The sequence below is a fragment of the Achroia grisella genome, unplaced genomic scaffold (assembly GCF_030625045.1).
Source record: "Achroia grisella isolate CSIRO2021 unplaced genomic scaffold, CSIRO_AGI_Agris_v1 utg402, whole genome shotgun sequence".
Taxonomy (NCBI): domain Eukaryota; kingdom Metazoa; phylum Arthropoda; class Insecta; order Lepidoptera; family Pyralidae; genus Achroia; species Achroia grisella.
Window position 1 is genome coordinate 4,702,577 of NW_026712841.1, and position 25,287 is coordinate 4,727,863.

Sequence of the window (25,287 nt, forward strand, 5' to 3'; positions counted from 1 at the left end):
AATGACGTGATATCCCCAGTAATGTTCATATGATTGTTACACTTAATACCACTTTAATAAAAATTCATTGCGAACAGAAAACATAGATTGTATCATTAAAATTTAGGATATCAGTAATAAGGTGTAATGTTATAAACACATTGTACACAGAAACAAAGGAATCATGAATTAACTAGGAAACAGGGGCAATACACACAGAATTAGTCGGGTCCAACCGGAATACATTTATCCTTTTGTTGGGACTTAGATATTACAGGAACAAGAAACATCTCTACTTTGGATGTGACAACAAAATTTTAATAAACACTTTACATATGTGAATTAAGACGTCAGCCAGTTCCTACCGAGACATTTCTTTTTTTTTTTGAGATCTGTAAATAGAAATAATCTTTATTCAAATAAACTTAATATAAGCACTTCTGATTAGTCACATTTTGTTATTCTCCACTCATTTGGAATGCAGACTTATCACGAAGAACGAGCAAGAAACTTGCATGTTGCTCCACGATAGAATAGAAGACAGTATATGCCCGTTCTAATGATACAATCTATGTTCACGTCAAATTGTATTATATTTCGTTCAGCCCATTTTAAATGTAACAAACAAACAAGAATAGATTATAGTCAAGTATATGTTTAATACATTCTATAATTTCGTAACATATCATATCCATTAATGCACTTAATTTTCATAGCTCTGTGGTGGGAACGACAATCGGGTCGGCTTCTGTTTGGGTACTGTATAAATACATAAATCAGTGAGAAAATGCATGAACAAATCCCAGGATGCCATGTCCAGTGAGATTTGAGCATTTCGAGGCACATCCAGTGTTGTCGGCACATGACGACCGCTGGAACTAGCCGAATGTTAAAATATTTACACTGCGGTTGAAAATACGGGCTCGCTTCAAGATACACTCATTCTGAATTAATGGCCATAACAGTTTGAAATATACTAATAAGCTATATATAAAACCTTGCTAAATATTTGAGGCAATCTTCGTACCTTTACAGACGACGCAAATTTATTAAAGCGTAATATACAAACAGAAGATACGATGAGAGCAAATGTTACATGATTTCCTGTTTCCATATTTACCAGATTTTTATATTATGTTTGCACTCAGATGTTTTTGAAATAATTTAATAACGGAGCTATTTCATTACGTAACGCCGTCGCTAACAATTTTCATAAGATAAAAATCTACTGCTAAACTAAGCTCTATGTTAATTTGAAGTATTTAATAGTACCCGTGGCAGGCTAAATTGTGCATATATACAGGTAGTAGGTACAAAATGGTCCATATATATTTTAAAAATACTACTAATAATATAAAAATATTGTATACTTTAATTAATTTCAACTGTGAATGGCGTTATATAAATCATTCCACTGATTTTTAAAAATTAAGCCCCAGGACTCTCAGTACCATAGTATATTTTGTATGGGTTTGTTTTACGTTGTAACGTTACTTTGTTGTTGTACGTATATTGTGCGATATCTTCACAGAATAATGTTGTTAATTAATTGCGCTAATTCTTTTCTAAACATTTTCTATCGCACGTAAAATCACTTTCTTTTTAAAATAATTTGCTTCTTATATTATGCTATTACTCAAAATATAATATAAATCAATGTATTCATTTACTGTTAGTTTTGTATAATTTTACCAGTACCGATTCATGAGTATACAAATTTAATCACAAGCAATATTGAAGCTCCTCTTTTGTAAATGATTATTATATAGATTATTATATTAAATATAAATTCTCTTAAATACCCTTCAATATGAAATGAAAAGAGAAGAGGCCACGGCAATAAACACAAGATAAAGATAATAGACAAACGTAACCATAAAATTTCATAGTTGACATTGGAACCCTAATAAAAATACAGTTCCTCTCGTATTCACTTCTACGATATTAATCTTCCATGAATAGCTTTAACATACGTAGCTAGTGTCTAGTATGTCTATGACGCGAACAGCTTTTATATCACGGGAACCGATATAAGCTCCTTATATTATATTTCAAAATAAGAAATCAGACGAAATCGCCGATAATAAACATTGTATAATAAAATCGTAGACCTTGCATCTTGCATCTTAATTTATTTTTTTCGAAATAATTTTCTTTTTATTTGGTTATCTTTCTTCGACGGCCTCGTTGGTCCAGCGGTTTAGCATACCTCCTTACTTTCGATGGTCACGGATATCCTCGCACGGTACAAATATTTGTAGTCAAGAGTATGATTGTTTATATCGGTCTGGGTGTCTTCTATGTATAATAGGTATGTATTTACGAAAAAAATCCATGTATTTGTATCATTTAGTAACCATAACACAAGCATAACTGGAGTCTAGATGGCGCTGCGTAAATTGTCCTAAGATTTTTTTTGTCTGTGCGTTTATGCAGAATAATTTTAAAAATGGCTAACCGATATCAAGGTGTTTTCCGCTAATAAACGGCAATATATATATAAATATATAAAATATATAGTTTCATTCCAATTTGATAGCAAAGACGAAAAATTACTGTCATTATGAATACCATGGGTACAAAGTCGCGGGTTTAGACAGTACTAATATCGCGGCGTGTATACGTGACAAGGCAGTGATCTATGAATGAGATGTATCATTCATATTCTCTCTGACATATGACCTCGCGCGATTCTTCAAAAGATAACATCACTCCATTTGGTGGACGACTTTACCAAGATGACTTTATTATCACTTTTATTATTAACAGTAGGCAAAGTCAACGCACCAGAAGGCCATTTGTTTGTCTCCTGACTGAATTTAATTTTTTTTACTTCTAACTGAAGTGGTAATTGCGCCTACCATTTAGTTTCTTTGAGTCTTTGAGGTAAACTGTAAAAAGTCTGTATCTCAGTCATAATCTATTTATTAACGTACCGTAACGTAACGTGTCGGTTGTAGGGCGTGTTTAAGCACCGTCTACCTCCCTTGGGGCCATCGGGTCTATATATGGAATTTCTCAAAATTAAAAAAAGGGTGCGATTAAGCTGTAAAATCACAGTATAAGGGACATAATATCCTCTGGAAAGTCAACGCATGACTCGGTATCACAGGTTGCACATGATAATTTGATGTCCGACTTTTTACTCCTGATCTCTAATTCGTTACCTTACTTCGTGACTAGTGTTATGCATCCATACCCTACGGTCAAATCCTAAATCGGAAGTCGGATAACAATTTTGAGGCAGAAATAAGCCAAACAATAGTCCATATAGTATTTATCTTCTAATACAGACATCCAGTACATGTCTACGTTCGTATAATACGCTAACAAATATAGAGTACTAAATCTAAATACATGCTTTTAATAAAGTAGCGTGTCCCGCCTCCGCTTGATTGTGAGGTTTGTACATACTTAATAACATAACATGTAGCCAGGAAGTCAGGAATAATATATTTTCACACAGCGAAAGAATTTCTTCTAACTAAGTTTACGTTCCTCAGAATAAAATCAGCTGTATCTCTTTATAACATTTGTAAAGATACCATTAATATTATTTCGATGCGATGACCGACCTTTGACCGACTTGCTGAGTTACTTCTCTCTTATAGTTCCATTTACGTAAACAGAACAATTACGTATTCGTATATCCAACATACCCATAAGTCCGTATCGTTGGCAATATTCTTTAAAATTCATGAGCAGAAATCCTGTTACCATTTCAGGCATGTGATACGAACCCTAAACCTAACATACAATATAAAAATATGAGGCTTCCACGTCTCTTCGCATGTTAGACGATATAAAAAAACCATTCACATAAAGAAACGAATATGATATATTTTATATCCGGAAGCGGTCATAAAAGAACCTATTACGCATATTTGCATTTAAATCGGTTGTAACAGGGTAACGCCATTGAGAGGCATTCATGTATAGGTACATGTCATAACAATATTTTTACCATACAAACAAAACCAATTGTGTTCGCTTTCACATATTACAAGGCGAGATAATAATGACGAATATAATATATATTCAGGCATGCAGAAAAAAACCAGAGATGGACTTCATACAAAGTCGTCTACATGGATACCTGTAGAGAACCTAACTCAAATATTATCAAACTAAAATAAATCAGAAGACAAAATGATGTTACACTTTACGAGAATTCACCTAACATTTAATCATTTAATCTTGTTTCTTCATTAAGTTTCTTTATTAAAATTGTAATTTGCATGCCTCTTCAATATGAGGCGAACAATTGTATCTAAACACTTGTAAGATCTATGCTGTAAATATTATAATAAAATAAAATAAAACGCCTACCCCAAATATATGAGATAAGGAAGTAGCAGATGATGATTATATAAAATAAAATAAAAATCTATAAAAAGATAAAAAGTAACAAATTTCGTCCACACATTTATTACACGATTTAGTCGACTCAATAAAACTTAGTTCCCGCTGGAACAATAAATTAACAGCAATTTATCTAAAATCTTTCACCGTAATGAGCACAAGGAAATACTTCACAGGTCTGCAAAGACGCATCACTCTGATGGATGGGAGTGATAATGATAAATGAAGTTCAACAAAATGTTAATTGTGAATAAATAAATACATATTAAAATACCCTTATGGGTATTATTGTTTGGGTACTATTTATACTAAAATGTTGAATTGATACTAATATTCTTAATTAGAAAGTGTGTCTGTGTGTACCTTTTCTTAACTGAAGGGCTAAATCACAGATCAGCTGAACGGTTCATATTTAAATATTACAGGAAGATAGTGTGTATCTCGATAATGGGTATAAGCGATAGTGCAAATTACGTTTGTTTTTTCTTTTATAAAAGAAATTCTGATAGCTGGTATATTATTGAAATAAAATTAATATTTTTTATCCTTCGCATGTCATTTCATTTCAGCCAAGAAGAATGGGTTAATAAAGTTGCCTGTTGCTACTTTAAACAAATATTGTATTATACAGCTTACATTCTTCAAATTTTGTGTGAACACAAACAGTAGGTATGTAAATGTATACATCTCGAAATAAAATATATCATTAGCAAAAATACCGCCTTTTGTTTTCAGTCTTCAGTTTTTTCTTGTGTCTATTTAATATTGGTGCAATAAAGTATCATAAAAAATTCAAACAGAATAGAATAAATAAGTTTTTTTTATACCATGAAGGTGGCGAACAAGCCTACGGGTCATCTTATATTCTGGTTACCGTAGTCTATGTATGTCTGAAACACCCATGTAAATAAAATGTTATAAATTTATCTCACATTGTTCTATTCAATAATAAGAACATATTGATCCCTCTAAAAGAAAATGTATTGGATTACATGTACAATCGACTGTCAATATACTTTACAGAACACTACCCTTCGACTTCGTTTTTTTTTCTTTCGTATACGTTACGTGATCTTTGCTACAATTGAACGGATTTCGATGAGTCTTTTCGCAACCGATAAAGTTTACTCTTGTATTGACTCCGTATAAATATTGTCACAATTGAGAGAATCCAATCTCTTATTTAAATAGAGATGAATTTAAAATAACGAAAATTCTTTTCTCTGTGTCATTTTTTTTATAATGAATTTTATATTAAATAAGGTGACGGCTTACCTGATAGTGTAATATAACAGATAGTAAAAATCACTGGCCATAATCATGAAATGTATCACGCGTATCACATCATGTTTTGTCTCTGTACCATGTAATGTTATTGTCGTATCTCTTACTTAAACCGAAATATAGTTTGAAAAGCTGCAGAGCTAACCCGCAAATTAATTTTTACAAAGTCTAGCCTAATTTTCTTTGACTATTTATTACATTTTCATTATCGTTCTTTATGTTAATGGAGTGTTTTTTAAACTACGATAGTGACAATCAAGCTTATGACCCATCAGATGATAAACAGTTACCTAGCCTATGGAATTTTAAAACACCAGGGGGTGTTACGTGCTTGCATGTCCGTGCTATCTTATTTAAAAATGTTAAAGTCTCTAGAACTCCATGCTGTAGTCTCTGGAAAAGTGGCTGGTACTTCAGTCCACAATCTTCAATACATTGAAATATAAAAAAAAAAATCTTATCCCATAAATAAATCATTTCTGGACAGTATTGTCCACATAACTTTTAGGTATGTTGTAAAAGTAGAATGATAAAAATTTCATAATAGGCTCTTATCAGTCTTGAAGATAACATACAAGTGTACAACAATCAATCGGATATCTAATAACATACTGAATGAACTCATATATTTAAAATTTTTAAAATTAGACTTATAATAAAATTTTAGAGTGCAAATTCCAATTTACAATTTTTTTAAATAAAAAATTGTACCTTGTACCCTACATGTACCTTGTACCTTGTACCGTATTGTACTAAACGTCCGACATTATTTCAGTAGTTAGCGATCGGTTTTATTTGTCTGCACATTAAATGACTTATGGGTGGGTAAGTAGTGACAAAAAAATATTGGCCACTACGATTACCCTATGTAAGCATTAATATTACAATAATATTTTCGTCAAACGCAAAAAAAATATTTGCATATCATCTATTAATATGTGAATAGTCTGTAATATTAAATAAAACAACAATGTATATACAGATATATAAAGATAACAATAATACTCGAGCAAACATTTTGAAATCGCGCATTAAAATAGCAAGTCATCTATTTTTTTACGTATGCATATATATTATACACATTTTGGAGTACGAGTACAAAGTATATAGCACGATTAATAATAAACTACATTCAATAAAAAAAGAGCGGAATTGACGGTCAGGTGAACGTCAATTCCGCTCTTTTTTTATTATAGACCGGAATAAAAATAACATCCCAAATATTACAAACAAGAAAATTTCATGACAATTAAGTCATTAAGGCCATAGAGAAAACAAATAAAAATAACTAAAGATCCAATTCATTTCTAATGTCGGTTGCAAAAATCATTGTATAAGTGTTAAATCCTCATAAGAGATCTTAGCTAACAGGGATTTTTAAAGTTTAAGCATACAGTCACGATCGGAAACGTGACGCAACATTTTCTTTGAACGTATCCACCATTTTCCATCAATTCTGCGCAGTCACCGCACGCGCGCTCTCTTTAATAGCCCTCTCTCTAGGCTCCTGCTTCATATGTCTACCACGTCCCCTGAGATTTTTCATGGAGATTTTCGCGTTTAAAATTGATAGAGGCTGATTCGTCTTTTGCTTCCTTTGATGTCAGACTGTATAGAGGCGAAAACAAAAGACACTTCGCTCCGTGGATAACACGCGAGGTGCCAATGAAATGAGCCGGTACAATGAATTACATTATAGTACATGTGAGGAAAAAATTTTGAAAAAATAACCTGTTGAAATTTTTGGCAGTTCTTCTCAAGTGAAATAACTAGCCGAAATATTAGTACGGATAGCAATAAAAAAAATCGATTTCAATAAGCGGTTCAAAATTTCCTACATGAATATTTGATGAAAGTCAAATATTCATATAGGAGATTTTGAACCGCTTATGGACGTCGATTACTTGAATATTCCTTTGTGAATATTTGCCTTTTAGGGTTCCCCGCACAATATAACATAGTATAAATATGTATACGTTAATACTAGACATACACACCTATAATCTGATACTACATCGAATATGTCTGACATTTAATATAAGAATTTGTACTATGTGTATACACAGTTTACTTTAAGAAATAAAAAACAGATTATAGTATGCTGTACGACGTATTCAAACTGAAGTCAAATTAAAAACACAAAATATATTATATAGTATTTTAAAAATATTTTATAGTTTCATCAAGGAACCCAATCACATTTCTACATTGAAAAAAAGCTGATATCTTTGATAGCTTAAAAATCTGTTTATGTTATTTACATGATATCTTTATGATTTACCAGTAGAATAGTGCTGGTAAAATAGAGAAGCAGCTAGAATGACAAATACGATAAAATTATATAGAATCTGTAAAGCTACTCAGTAGTGTTAATAAAAGAAATTAAATATACCAATTTATACACATATGTGTATAAATTGGTATATTTATTAAAGAATACTAGATGAAAACCCGGCTTCGCTCGGGTGAAATGTGGGTAGATATTTCTGTAGTCATCGGTTCTCATGGAATATTAAAAGTAAGCAAGGCATAGATTTGTAAAGCTTCGTTCATTGTGTTTAAGAAATATAGTAAATAAAATGTGCAAAAGTTTTTATGCAAATAATTTTTATTTTTTGTACAACTTTAAGTTGGGCTAAAAAGAACTTGTATCCAGAGACGTAAACAAATTAATAAAAAAAAATTACCAAATTTGTCTCGCAATCGGCCAATTTCAGGTTTAAAGAAAAAACACATACTCTTTTATCATAAAATAGTGTTAAAAACAATATTTTTGCGAAACGTTAACGACCGAAGAAAATGTTAGTGGAATGAAAAGATGGCGACTGCGGTTTGTTTGTCAGTGTCATTAGAATTTAACGAAATACTCCATAATCCGAATTTTGCGGATATATGTTGTCGACTCGAAATCAATATTTTTTTATGTTTTGTTATTCACATAAGGTTTCGCTCGAGTCTACCGTAGCCCTTGACGAAATTATTAATATAGAGACAGAAGAGATAGATATGTCTAGCTTTCACAATATCCTCAAAGGCTGTGTTATGAAAGATTATTTAATGCTTATTATGAAAAGAGATAAAAATGTAAATATATACAATTTTTTGCTTTATCATTTTTATCACAGCGACAATATTCAGAATAATAAAAGTTTATTTTTAACTTTAATTATATTCTATTAATCTGATAAGAAATATATAAAAATGATAAGATAATACTATGATATACAATGAGAAGCGTTTATATATTTATTGTTTACATTTTAGCGAGCTGAAAGCCGGTTTAAGTATTACAAATATTTTTTTTACCATTTATCAACAAGAGACCTAGTCAAAATCTCCTGTATTTTATGTGCATGTTAGTTCTAAGACTGTTCAGAATGGAACGATTTTCATCCAATCTATAAACAAACTCCCATTATCAGTTCAATCAAAATTGTTTATAATAGAGTAGAGTAGTGAGACATTAAACGTTAAATATAGTTCGTTTGGAATGAATACAATGTAAGTATCTACTGAATAGACACAACCTCGTAGTAGAAACTTCTGATATCATTTCGTAGGATGAGGAGTCTCGAAGATATATGTATGTCGAATATGCAGTAAATAGGTGTAGCCTGGTTTTATTATGATGAAGACAAATAGGTAAGAGGATATATTTGTACTCTGTAAAAAATATGTAGTAAAGTGAAGATTTGTAGCTCAGAACTGAGACCGACATAATAAAATTCCGTTATATATAAATTATATCTAGAGCTGATTTATTTTGTTTTACAAAATACTAGTAGTAGTACAGTATCATAGGTATTATAAAACGTAGACAAATCAAAATTACAAAGCATGTAAATTCAGTAACAAGTCCTTTTCAAAGACAGTTAAAAAATGTATTAAATAGTTCATATTTAACCTTTTTGGTATAGGACCCCATAATTATATTGCCACTTTTTTTATTTCAAATAAATTTTTACGGATTTTCCTCCTTGTACTGAAATCAATCAATCTAGTGGGTACGTGTATCAGCTTCAAAGGTGTCTAAAGTGTTTGAAACGGTGCATGTATAATGAATTACATCGATTGCAAACTCAGATGGGCATTTAACTACTTGAAAATCACTCACCTCACCACTTAGAGTATTAAGATATTATATATAAAGACACGTTAAACCTTTTAGAATATATTCTATATAGTTGTTTCCATTCCAACCAAATGGACTATTCATTGTCGTCTGATTTTGGCTCGCATTTTTACAGTCTTTAAAATTTATACCTATTTCTGTATCTTACTAATTTTATTTTCGAATTTTTTCGTTATGTTTTTGAATTAAAAATAACGAAAAAATTCGAAATACATTAGCACTAACTTATATTTCATAGATCGTCCACAAAATTTCCAATAATAGTGTCATAAATAGGCAGGAACCTAAAATACCGGTTTCAACATAAACAGGGAAAAACGTATTAACGTATATATAATTGTGACCGCGGTTTCACCCGCGTAAAACAGTAACAAACATACATACATCCATCCATCCACACGCTCAAACTTTTATAATATTAGTAAAATGTGCAAACAATGGGAAAAATAGAATTACTATTATTATTAACTTTGTCATGACTGAATCTGTTTTTATAGAAAAAAATATTATACTTTTCACAATTAAAACTAACCTTCAAATCCAGATCCATGACCAGGTGTTTCCCAAATGAGGTGCCGCCTGTTTTCTGTATGTGCAAGAAGACCATAACGTCGTGAGCGGTGAGGTCGAACCTGAAGTCGTCGTGCAACACCTCGTCATACGAGAGACCTGGCTGCACTATCACATCAGGCAGGGGGCGGCCTGGCGCCTCTGCGTAAGTCAGAGCCAACGATTCTGATACCCGCTCTCGTGCAGATAGTGCGCACACCTAGAAAAAAAACAACTGTTATTTTCCTTAATACTTTTCACAGGTAATCCTAAAAAATTTTAATATTAAAATTTAAGAAGTAAAATTAAATTTGTAATAAATGTAGATCTTTTAACGGTTAATAAAAAAAGCTGCTTTCAAGTCTAAATATAAAATGAAAAATTTATTTGCAAAATAATTTTTAAACAAACGATATATTTGTCCTATTTTAGTTGCGAAAATGTTTCGTCCTCTTTTTTTTATGGGATTGGCATTAGCTATTTTATATTGATTTATATTTCTCAACCTATCTATACTCTATACTAATATAATAACGTGACTACACTAAAAGGAGGACGGTTAAAGACTATATAACATCACGCTACAACCAAAAGTAGCGGAGAAGCAATGAAAAACATTGCAATAACGGGAAAAATGTGACATAGACGAAATTGAGCGGATCAGTTTGTAAGAAATATAGTGACATAATACTGTAATAGTTAAAAAAGTTTTCTAGGAGCCTTAGGTGTTTGTATCATTAGTAATGACGCAAATTGTATATATTTGTTCACATTATTTTATTCCGACACGTGAAACAAATTGTTATCATTTATATATTATTATTATTATTTAATAAATAATAAACTGGAGGATACAAAAAAAATATTAAACCAAAAAACTTGACATTCATAAGCGGCTAAAATATGCTACACGAATAAACGATTTTTGATTTGACTTGATAAATGTACTTTTTAAAGTAGCTCTAAATATATAGAAAAAGCATACAATTTAAGCTATGATACAGTTATTACATACCATATATAAAAATTTTCAAAAATAATTTATTAACTTTAGAGCCAATTACGTAGTTTACAAATTCTCGTTAAAAACAAATCATAAGTTAGGTTGCAAATCAACGCGTCATCGCTAGTCCCAAATATTCCCAACGTCCTTTAGAAGTCACCCCTTCAAGCGAGACCGGAATATAATCGAAATGAACCCGCTGAAGGGTAAATGGAGATTTTCAGAGTCCCATTATTAAGTAATGTAGACTTCCAAATAAAAAGATACCAACTTGCAGCTTTATTGAGTAGGCAAAATTAATAATAGACTCCAAGGTAATCCGAACTCAGAGCTAGAATAAAATTAAAAGGTTACTTTGTACAGGCAAAGGAGCACAAAATAACCATCCACAATTTCTTTAAATTATAAATTATAAGCTCCAAGGTTTTCTTGAAAATTCTGCTTTCCACAATAAGGCCGCCTTGTTGTATTTATACACATATGTTAGTTTACTAATTAACATTACCTTTGTTCTATCATTGTATCAAGCAAATAAATATTCCTATAAATCTTATATTAATATTATAAATGCGAAAATTTGTCAGTATGGACGTTTATTACTCTTTCACGCAAAAACTACTGAACGGATTTTGAAAAAACTTAACAGTAATATAGCTTATGCTACAGAAATTTAATGCGGGTGAAACCGCGGGCACATCTAGTATACAATAAAATTGCATTGGTAATACATTTCAAGGTATAATTTCCACTTACTTCCATCTGTATGGGTACTTCCTTACCTTACCTACTCTTATTTCTACTATTAATCTAGGTTTGTAAGCTGTGTTTAATTTTAAAAGATGATAGTGAAATGATGCTATGGGGTATCAGTGGAGGACGACAAGATGAGCATGAGGTCAGTTAGTCCACTGTGGTAAATTCATCAGGAATTTATCACAATGGTTTCTAGGGGGTACGGCGCGGCTTGGAGGTCAACCTAACAAGCAAGCAGTCCACATTACACAATGCCCATCACCCCAGTGTGAGATATTGCAGCGCAATTTCAGGACACATATTCATGACACACATTAGAAATGGCGACGCACAATGACAACGTGATGTCCGTAGTAAATATATAGTCGACACTTTTCATCAGACGAGCCATCAACTTGTTTACCAGCAGCCAGTTACATAAAAAAACATTTTCGCACAGAAATTCGTTCTAACAAGTAATTGTAATGTTGAAATTTGTTTGCGTATTGTCCATGTTTATATAAGTGTAATTGTGTGTGATTTGTAAATATTCAAATATACGTATTATCTATCGATATATCTAAAACAAGATATATATATAAATGGATCGCTACTTTCCTTGGTCACTGCATCACGCGTGAGGCTTGACCGATTTCACTAATTTTTGTTGTTGTGGTTGTTATTGTCAGAAGATGTATGAAAGAAAAAAATAATAATGATTCGCGGAATATCAGCGTTACTATAGTCGTTACGGTTTCTTTAACGTTTGCAATGCAATACATAATACACAGAGTCAATATTAGTATTCATAGTTAAAGCAGGATAACGTCTGTCAGGTCAGTTAGTGTCAAATATTCTTTTAACGTACTCATATAACAGTAGTTTATTTACCACGTTGAGACAACTGTTTTTATTGAACTTGTAACTTAATTAATTAGCACCACGAGCTCAATGAAACACTTAAGTGCTGCTATCCACTTAGCAGATACTTATACCTTATTACGCATAAAATATAGATACAGATAAGCTATCATTCTAAGCATAAGGGTCGAGTCAGGAGAGTTAAAAAGCGTTTTACCGATGGCCACTACCATAGACATAAATTCAATTAGACGTCACAACTGTGTGAAATTACAGGATAAGAGGTCTTAGTCCTCCGGATGGACAACGGATGCGTGGTCACGAGATATAGGTGATGGTTACTGCTTACCATCACGTGGACCATTTGCCATTCCAATTATATAGTACAAAAAAAACTGCATATACTATGCGTGTCAGTTTAGTCCTAAGTAATTTTACGATTCGGAACTCCTTATGTTAAAAATAAAAGATCTCCTACATCACCTCGTGATATTACCTTCACGTTACAACTTCGTCACGACACGTTCAAATTTCTTTAAAAATTTTTGAAGCGGTTTAGCCGTGAAAAGATAACCAACCGAAATACAGACACTTTTGCATTAAAATATTACGAATTGTAATGAATGAAATAACTACATGTTAAATCAGTAAAGATATTTGTGATATTTAAAATAAAAGTTTATAATTACAAGGTTTATTTTTGTAACATACTGTACACAGGGTTATATTGTCACAAATTAAGCATATGAGGAGAATATGGGTACTACACAACTAATATACATAAACTCACTGCTTATTTTTAGATATAGCATACTTTGATTAAAATAAGTTACGTACGTAGAAAACAGGCTAAAATATTGGCAATACAGTTTAGTAAATCGCTATATTACCAATTTAGTGAAAATATGGCGCGTTTTTATAAACTACATCTATCGTATATATTTGTCTATGTCTATGGCCAGCACTGTAACTGTATGTTAATGTGCCAAGGGCGCTCTGCCCACTTCATTAAGCGTACAAACAAGAGGGGCTGAGGATGGCGCCCTTTGTCTCGTCACCCTCTTAACCTCCCGCTGCCATCTTTAGGATTATATTGAAATGCTATTTATATGAGTTCCGTCCGAAATTGGAAGTTGTTTGTTGCTACACATTACTATAAAGGACCTACCTACATCTACTATTTCCTATATTTTTTCTTATAATCTTAATTTTGACAAAAGTCATTTTATTTTTAACAAACCATTTAAATTACTCCCAGGAAGTAATTCATAATTGACGTCATTAACAGCCCACCGAATGGAAAGGGGCACTTGTCAACTCGATATGAATACCTCCATGGATCGACCATTAGCAGCACGAACATGACGTCATCACATGACCCTTAAGCGATGCCATTCTTGAGGACTAAGTTGTCATGCTTTCATACCCTGTAATATCCCTGCCATAGGATTCAAACACAGATTTAAAAGTTTAGGGGCAATAAAAGGTGAGAAATAGATACATATGCTGATTACTTTGTGCAAAGTAATCTAAAGGAGAACAAATACTACTAGAATAATTTTCTGAAGAATTTGTTTCCAATCACACATATTAAAAATAATAAAATGATTCATTCAGTATAAATGAATCAACAATAAATTCAATTGTCATTCACTGACCTGTTATGTATATAATATAAATAAATTCACAACAAATTATAAGAGGCTTAGATTACACATTGTGTTGACAGAAGTGGGACGCAATGACAAAACCGTCTAACCAAATTATTATTATAAGTTTATAATAACCATTCATTAAAACCGCAAAACCAGATATCCTTTACAGGAACTAAATACTACAACAACCATAAATTTACATATGTATATGTGTGTATATGTAATATATATACATACCATATATAAATATTACAAAAGGAAAGAGTTTCCTTATTAAGTTAAACTTACACTTATCACAGGAGCCACTGGTTCGAATTTACAAACGCTTTTAATGTTAGCCAAGTTATCGAGAAAGGCTTATAAGGTTATATAGCGTCACGCTACAGCACATAGGAGCGGAGCAGCAATGAAAAACGAAAAACAAAAATTTAAACCCCCTCTAGTCTCTTATGTCATGCAGACGAAGCTGCGTGAGTTAACTAGTGTATTATATAGGGGTAAACTTTGAACAAAGATGACTTTGTTCAAAGTGAACTACTTCTGTATCACCACGCTTTTTAAGCTATGTTTCAATTTGAATGGTGAGAAATGGCACGTTAATTACGAATTACATCTTAGTTCTAAGCAATGACAACGCATTAGGAATATCACGGGCGTTACTTGACGAGGTAATAACCGTGGTCCTATTCATGTATGTAGGCGACGGTTACCACTTACCATCTGGTGAATCGTTAACTTTTTTGACGTTCAAGTCTCATGAAAAAACTTTTTTAACGATGATTTTTCTTAATATATAAAGAAAAATCAAACTTTACGATTTATCACATAGGAGAATAAGATTTTATAGATAATCTTCCTTTATGGAGTTTGTAGAAAATAATGAATGATATATTGGAATTTGTTAAAATTAGCATAGCCAGATATTTCATCAACAATGCAGTTAAATCAATTTATACAAAAAAGAAACTAAAAACCCCATCAATCAATATGAAAACAAGTTTGTAGAACCAACCGTAATTTATATTTCTTGTCATTAAATCATTTTATAGCTTGACATTCTTGCCATGATTACCATAAAAGTTGAATAATTAGTTCTATAAGTAAATAAAAATAGCACTTATGTAGTTGTGGCTCTGACTTGGCCTGTAACTCTAAAATACACGCAAAGCAATATAGGTCATGAACGCGATTTTCATTGAGGTCTATTTATGTATATTTACCTATTATTACATAAATGAGATTATCGCGTGCTTTGTCCTTACACTATACTGCGGTTATTGGCTAGCCGTAAACATCAAATGTTACTAAACACTGCGAGAGTAGCGTGACCTCATGTCAGATTGTCTTAAAGCAGTTGACTTGTTCTTAATTCAAGTAAATTATAGATGACAATTTTTGAACCTACAAATGTTCCGATCAATACTTTGTGTCTACTTGTAACATGGGTAGTTTGTGCTCATATGCGTCAAATCTTGTAAGCAGTCGGGTATAAAATATTGATCGCTTTTTACAACAGAAAAACAGTCAACACTACTTGATTACAAAGTAAAATCGTTGTTGAATAAGTTGTTGCATAAAAATATTACGATTTTGTTTTGTATTTCCCTAAGCGGGTGAAAGAAACTGTAAAGACAAGATAATATTTAATAAATTTATATCAGGTTATTGAGTATCAAGACCGCAGAGTTCTTAATGAAATAGCTTTTCTTAGAGAGTATTAAAAAAACGGGTTTTCTTTCAGTAAATTGAAATAATTAGCTAATAATTATGACATTGTATATACCATTACTACCATTCCCTCCCCTCTATAACTACGTACGTACTTAATATTTGTAGTATTGTGTGCTGGATGGTATTGTCGTATATTTGTCATGCCGAGTATTAAAAAATATAAATTAAAACCTGTACGTTAAAATTAAATTCTTTCTTCACGTTACAAACAGAATGAATAATAGAATATCGATAATTCCATGAACATTATTAATCATAAATTCATAACCTTTTGTGAAAAATAATTGAATTACGTCCATTATTTGTTTTATCCCGTACGGACGAATTCTAAAGGTGTCACAATGGAATAAATAATAGATAATCGAAACCTGAAAGGCACAATTTATTGATTGCTTTTATTCATTTATGCTTTGATGTAAACGCAACAGTCGCGGGTTCGATTCCTCGCATGAGTAAGATTGATTGTACTTAATATAAAATTAAACAGGTAACACTCAGGTATCCTTTATGAAAATCTTCCTCTTTATACGATAAAAATCCATCTAGAATATATGGAAGAAAATATACGTTTTACCAGTCGCTCTGATTGTGCACTACTATATTATATATGTACATATTATTTATTATTATTTGTCGTCCAGTGGTCAAATTAATTCATAATTAATTTAAATTAATTATGGCCATTAAATATATCAGTGAATTTATTATTATTTTATGTTTGATAGTCATAAGCCTATAGACGAATAATATTAATCTAATCTCTGGCTACAGACTTTAACAATAAACAATAGAATATATACTCTTATGTTTACTATTAAAGTATATGTGTGTGTGTGTCAAATACATGGTAGTGTGTAATATTTATTACAATGTAATAATTGAATTTTTTATGCATATTTCAAAATATTGGCATTCTGCACAGATATAAACTATTATGTACGAAATTTCATACACCTCCGTCCGCGTAATTTTCTTAAATAAGGGTACAAAGTTTTTGCTTCATGTATTAATGTATTTATTTATTTATTTATTTATTCTTTTGCACACAAAAATGTATAAGTACCTGGCGGACTTAATGCCTGATGGAATTCTCTACCAGTCAACCGTCGCGTTGATCAGAGATAATAAGGCGGTGCACTTTAATAATTAATTAAAAGAAAAAAAACAAATAGATATAGAAAAATAATACATATATAGTTACTTCTATTTACTATCGATTCATACACAATAGACAGGTGCTAAATTAACGTAACATAAAGTACTTACATATACAGTAGATGTTTATCAATGTCAATGGATATCGAAAAGATAACGTTCACATTAGTTATATTAGTTTCCAAATAGACATTTGGATGGCTTCTTATCCAAATAACGATAATGGTAGCTGTACGTCTGTTACATTGATAATCTTGAATTATCGATATATAAGTACATGTTTTTTCTAAAAAATATACACGTCCAAACAGGTGGCAGTGTATACATGTAACTAATAAAAATTTTTAGTTATCTACAAACGTATAATAATAATAAAAACGTAACTGATCGTCAGTACATAAAAACATATATAATAAAAATGTAATTGTACAATGAAAGAAACATGTTAAAACAATTATTGTTAGAATCTGTATCTGTTTGTTGTGCGTTTCTACGCGCTAATTTTGGAAACGCCTTTGCCGATTTACGATTTTCAATAATGTATTGTGGCAAGTTTCACATAAATATTCATTTGAAAACTGAAAAAGATAATAATGCATGACATGACAATGACGGCCTCAGTGTTCTACCGGTTATGCACTGCGCTTTACTTCCGATAATCGCAGGTTCAATTCTTAAGATATTTGTATTCATGAGTACTATTGTTAATATTGGTCTGTGTGTTATTATTATGCATGTATGTATTTACAAAAAACCAAATCTAAGTCTAGTACCCATAACATAAGATCAGCTTAGCTTGGGATTAGATAGCGCTGTGTCAATTGTCCTGGGATATTATTATTATTATTGTTTTGTCTTCTAGTAAGTTTATAACGTCTCTCAATAATAGTTTTCACATATATCTTGTACAGACATCTATCAGTTTTTTTTTTATTATTAATATAGAAGGTACGAGAAGACAAGTGGAGCACCATAAAAAACCTCAATACATCGAACGGCGACAGGGGACTGCCTCCATAGAAGCGGAACAAAGTTAAGATCAATATTTCGATGGACAACAGGAGGCAAAGTAGAACTTTGTGCTTTATTTTTAGCGCAATCCTGGTTGTTTAGGTGACCATTTATTATTATAGGTAAGAAACAGTAGGGACAGACCAATAAGAAAATATATACTGAACTCTATGTGCACCAAAAGTGTTGATTCACTTCAATGTTTAGGTAAGTGTTGTCATTTCTATAAAATTTGAGTATGAATGGATGGTTGGATGTTTATTACTCTTCCACGCAAAAACTATTGAACGAATTTTGATAAAACTTTTCAGTAATAGATAGACAAATAAATGCTATATTCGTCAATTACAATCACGTAGTACACGAGTACACGAATACACAAGAAACAGAAATATCGTTTAATAAGTTAATATAGTTTATACATCAGAATAACACATAAGGTATATATTTCATGCGTATGAAACCGCGGGCACAGCTACTATTTAAATAAATTAACCATGACAAGTGGAAAATGGATCAAACTTAGTCGTGAAGGTAAATTAAACCATCATTACAGTAATCAAATTATTATAATTAAGTACATACTTTTAGATGATATATTATATTATAATGGTGATCATTAAATTTTAGATGAAGTTTAATGACCACCATTATATATTTTTTACATTATTGGAATGGCACACAAGATACGGCTCACTGATAGTAAACGGTAATATACATCGCCTATATACATGTATAATACATCACGTTATCATGTGATACCCGTAATATCACTCAAGCTTTACAATTACCGAAACTAAGATGTCATGTCTCTACACAAAATCCAGAATTTCCTTCAAAACTTAAGTGTTTCAGTTTCAGTAGAGTATACTAATACATTACCATGCCAGTGGAATAAGATGTTATACTTCTTATCCTTTCAGAGCCTAATATGCACCCTACAACCAAAACACAGTATACCTACATATGGTACTAGTTACTTGGCGACACAAATTGGTAAGACACAGTAAAGTTACACTCTAGTTCTAAAAGTAAAATTTAATTTCTAAATTACATGTATTTCCTTATGATATGTACGTCTTTTGAATCTGAGTAGGTTTATGTGTGACTACTTTTTAATCAGACTTATTTCTTTTTTAATATATAGAAGAAAATGTAATCAATAGATAAAAGGATACCGACTGAAGGCCTGTCTAAGTTAACATATATATTGCTGCTGAATATTAGAATGAGTTCTCTTTGAATCGTCGAAGCATAGAGACGGGTGACCTAGTTGGCGAATTTTTTATTTTAGTAACATACACATCTACTCAATATTTTCTAATACTCCGCTTATTCCTTCTTTTATTTATATTATGTAACACGAATGAACAATAAAGTACTGACGCAATAAAAACAAATTACATATTAAAAAGATATAAAGTAAAGATATATACATAAATAAATGTAGGACGTTAAAATTAAAAACTATAATATTATAACAACTGATACGAGAGAAATACGAAAATGGAACTTTCAACTCTATTCAGGTCATTATGAATGTGAATATAGCACAATTTCAAAGATCTCTATTTATGAACAGAGTAATACATATTTTTAATTTAATTCCTTAAAATTTGTTACATTTTCATGACGTTGAAACGTCGACAGTAAATTCATTTTACAAAATACTATTTCGCACATATTAATTATATATTTCAATTATAAAAATATAAGTGTAATCGACAGAATGGTTGTTCGATGTATAGTTAAGTCATAACTAATTATATACTGTTAAAAATACGTTTATAAGTGACGTAGGAAAGTTTGGAGTTTTGAACCGATTCTAGTGAAATATAAGTTTGTTTATTTACAAAACTGTGAGCGAACCTTATATCTGTGCAAACACTCATTCTATAATAAAACCCTAGGTTCTGGATTGGGTGTTGTTTACATAAGTATTATAAATTTATAACATAAACAAAACAGATTTCAATTAATCACAACCGAACAATATAAAACAAATAAATCAAAATGATACCTCTAATCAAAATCAGTAACAATATTCTAATTCAAAGACCAAAAATTTCAGTGTCTGATGATTTTATTTTAACATATTATTGATACAGTTTGTTTATGATTAATTTCAGGCTTTATTAATTTAGAAATATTCAAGAGGTAGACTGAAAAAAGTCCTGCCAGGGTACCTCAGTATCACCTATTTCAGCTGCCAAGCAGCTTGCTTTGTAAGCTGTGGATGTTCGGTTATATAGTAGAATGCAGATTAGGCAGTGAAATTACAGGATCAGAGACAAGACATCTTAGTCCTCTGGAATAGCATAAGTGGCGCGTCACGGGTGTCATAAGATAATGTGATATCTGTAGTACTGTCCGTGTATAAAGGCGACAATTACCGCTTACCATCAGGTAGGCCGTCAGCTTGTAAGGCATTCCAAGTATATAAAAAAGTATGACTTGTTTTACGAAAAATGGAGCCCAAGCCTAATTAGTACAAAAACTACTGAACAACTACGACGCCAATTAATTAGGAGTACAAAGTATGTAAGCTAGGGATGATCGGTAAACATCAATGTTTACGATAATCCGTAAAAAACGATGTTTAGTCCAAAAACAAGGATGTCACGCCATGTATCGTATAGACAAAAAAGCATGTACCGAAAATAAAAAAGGTCAGTAGGGTCTCAAAAATGGAATAACGCATATTGATACAAAAACAGATGGCACTTCATATTTGTGGATGTAATAAAATATTCAATATGCTAAATTATATGAAATCAGATTAGTCAAACGGAAATATAAATGAGAAGTAACATAGATTTCTTTCATTCGATAATTATCATACATCGATTATCATAGATTGGTGTCGACAATAATATTAACATGACGTTTTTCCAATATCGATCATATCTACTAGGTAGGTTGGGAATGGTCACTTAAGTTAGTTGGTTAATGCTGGGTAGGCGTTAATACCCAGGTGTTATATTGCACTTTAGCAATTCCACACCGTGTAGGGACAACGACACTGGCTGGACAAACCACTCAGGCCAGTGTTACCAAATGACCATCTAGTTGTCCTCCCAAATTGTGACCAAATTCTCACAAAACAGAGGTTTATAAATCATCCCTTCCTAGAAATACTCGTATGTATCATGACGACCTTTTTTTAACGAACCATACGTTTGTTGTGAAAAAGTGATGACATTTAAAAGAAAAGTCACAAGTAAGGGGGCGTTACTTGTTCAATTTAAAGTTTGTAATCCTGCTTTTTCAATGCCTACATATAATATATGACAAATATAATATAATATGACAACAACAACCGTCTAATTTAATTTTTTACTCCACATTCATTTCTTTTCCTCAACATTTCCTAATCACCATAAAATAATCCCAAATTTAAGGGGTAAACCGCCCATCTGGCATCACTGGCTCCGCCATATGTGGGCACGTCACCGAACGCATGAAAACTTGTGCATCTCTTCGCAAGATGCAATTTTATTCTTTGTTTGGCCTCCGCTAAATGAATGTATTGATGAACGAAAAAGAAGTTCGAGGCTACGTCATGGACCGTATTATATTTTATCTCGGACATAAGTACCTACTTGGTACACTGGTGGTTATTAAAAATATTTCTTGTTGATAACTGTTTAAAAAAATTTGACAATTGGTTATTAATTACTTATTCTTACTTTATGACATTTCCTAAAATTATTTTTTGTACACTCTACACTTCCTAGGTCATGCTATATTGTGTCGATTGGAAGAGACCTCTTCTAGACGTAAGTCCTTCTTTGTTAACGTTATTTAACATATACATACATAATACAGACTTAATATATTCGAATTGCAATAAAGTATATATATATATATATATATATTAATATATTTCTAAAACACCACTCTTCGTTGGACAAGAATTAAAAACAAATAAAGTAAGTACCAATAAGATTCAAATATTTCTCACATAAAAGAATTAGGACAATATTATATTTCATAACATTTATATTACTGTTTTAAAGTGACATTTGCTCTTTACTGACCGTCGATACAAAAGACCTCTATGCTATTCAAAGATAGTAATCTTGTTACTATATTAGGCAACTTGATTCAGACCTTTCAAGAATGTCGATGGATTCATAGGACATAGACGTCATAAGATTGCTTTTCTACAAAATGGTATATTATAGAAAACACCATTGAAAATAACTAGTTTTTACATTGAATACAGTTATTATAAAATTCCCTATTATAATTATTTTTAATTAATTTAGAATACATAAAATAATTATAAGACAAATATAGCATTTATTAGACCTAGAACTAACCCTAACGGTAATATAAGAAACGGTGATATAGATTTTCTAAACACAAATTCCACTCGTGCGGTCAACTTTCATAACACTCCACAAATCATGTGTATCATGTGTTAGGTACATATGATACTACGACAAAAGTGAACACGCGAACTGCATAACGTCAGCGTATCAATTACAACTAATGATTGAGATTACTTACGCCCCCTCCGATCGATCCCCTGTCTAATTTAAACGGGGATCAAAATTACAACGGCCTGGCCTGATTAAAGTTGTATCGGTCAGGTAGGCCTTCACTCGCTCTGTAAGTCCTTCCGCGGGTTCGGAGTGCCATCTGCAATCGCCCCCTATCGTAACAGCAAGGGCCAGCTGCGGCCAATAGCATTAGAATAGTGCGCAAAAAGAGACTATTTACGATGAGGAATCTATCATACCTAGGCAATGTACCTCGTAGACTCTGTTTAAAGTTGTCTGTATGAGCATCTCTGTCTCACCTATTCGAACTGAATTGAGAAAGCAATTCAGTTCGAATACGAGACAATTGAGAAACATTGCCAATTACTGAGGCATAATATTTTAGTAGAAAGCATTTCTAGTTACATAAAAACAATATTTGTTGGGCCAATTACCCTATTTTTTCCAATTCACACTACCTACTATAATAATAAAGAGTTAGTTGCAAACTACAGAAAACAATAGCGAAGAAACTCATAAAAATCCCGAGGGAAACTGCATGCTATCTCAAAAAGTTGATACATTACACAGAAAAACACTATCAAGCACCCAAAAGTTGACCTCTTTCTGTCCTCGTGACCACAATATAAGCACTGATTTTAGGTAGACAGCAATGAAAGGAATAAGGAATAAAAGATGCAATTATCTTGATACCAATAGATACAGATTTTATAAGGATCAAACCGAGAGAGCGGTATTGAACCAAGTAGAGTTACAACTATTTAGAAATCGCTTATATACCTAGTATAAAACAAGATACAATTTTTGGTTCTAGTTGCTACAAAGAAATTTGCTTACAAAAACAACAATTATTCTATGTTTTTGTCCTTTCAAATATGGAACTTTTTCAATATTATGAAGTAAGGTAATTAAGAAATGTTACTTGAAGCGTCGTCAGTTACCTACTTAATTATCCAGAAGCAAGTCTAATCGAATAATTCGCACAATTTCATTTGGTCGTGAAAAAGCGTAGTGCTTAATGAATAACCAAGAAAGTTGAAATTAATTCAAAGAATAATTTTATTTTTAATGCAGGCTTTGAGGCGAAACCACGGTCGAAGGTCTTATTTTCTCTTTTGCTTGAATTAAGTTTCCTTTTTATATTTTTCAGTCCAAGGAAAATGGAAGGTAGTTAAGAGTGCTTTCAATGTTAAGATGCTCGTAAAATTTATGTATTTCCTATTAAATACGCTGTAATTGAATGCAAATATATAATAAATACTTAATAGGATAACCGAAATAGGTATATGTATAATTTAAATAATATCTTACTAAGACAGAATCTAAATAAATGATTATACAGATACTTTTTATTCCGCAACAAAAACCGTAGCTGGAATAATCGTTGAAATAACATCGAAATTTATTTAATTTGGCAATAATATTGCATAACATAATATGTATTTATATAGTACCGATATAAAATAAATAAATTACAGTAAAATCAACATGTTATTATTTTTATAAGTATAATAAATCGACGTGTTACAAATAATTTTACAAACAAATAGGTCCCAATATTCTGCGAACGTAGAGGACATAGCACCTTTGCCGACAAAATGTACCAAATCCACTATTTTTCCGAGCAAAAATATAAAAGTGACACCCACGGGATTAGAGGCGCTGTCTTATTTTTCTGCTGATATTTACGCAGGTTGGTCATAAGGAAAATGTTTCATAAAGTCTGTCCTTGATATAGACATGTCGGGGCCAAAATTCCCTCGTCTCAGCAAAGCAAACTTTACCTGGACGTGGAGATAATAAAAGTCACAACAGATATTTACCTATACCGTATTTGTCGCCAGTGACCGCTGTTATTTTGGATCAATACCAATATAGAATTTTGCACGGTAAATAACTGTATTTAAAAACATGGTCAACGTACGACACGACTTGGCACACGGTAGCGCCATTCGGTAAGAGATTTTTTGTGGATGTCGATAAAAAAGAGAAACCGACTGCGATATCAAGTGCCTACAGGTATAAAGTGAGGTCAATTAGCCGTTTATAGCAGATACATCAGAAATTAAACACGATGATTTCCGGGAGAACGCATGAATGTTGACATATCGACATTGTTGGACTCAATGCTCGCTCGCTGAGCCATATTGTTAAATTCAATGGCGCTATTAGTCCACTTTATAATCAAACCCCTTCCCCCAATCAGTAGGGTTCCTGTTCTTACAAATTAGCATCTCAATCAGCAGTGCTTTCAAAAGCCGGGAAGCTAGCCTTGTGTTACTGAAGTAGTAAATATGTTACCTACATATCTACATACTCGTATAC

General features: G+C 31.8%; 1 protein-coding gene across 2 annotated transcripts in view; it reads right to left on the reverse strand.

Moving 5' to 3' along the window:
* The window catches only part of LOC131844226 (heparan-sulfate 6-O-sulfotransferase 1-like), a 202,497-nt gene that overhangs the window by 173,755 nt on the left and 3,455 nt on the right, over window positions 1-25,287 (reverse strand). For both annotated transcript variants that reach the window (XM_059193048.1, XM_059193049.1), the window contains exon 2: window positions 10,290-10,526. In XM_059193048.1, the coding sequence (XP_059049031.1) occupies window positions 10,290-10,526 (237 nt within the window). The remainder of the gene's footprint in view (window positions 1-10,289; window positions 10,527-25,287) is intronic.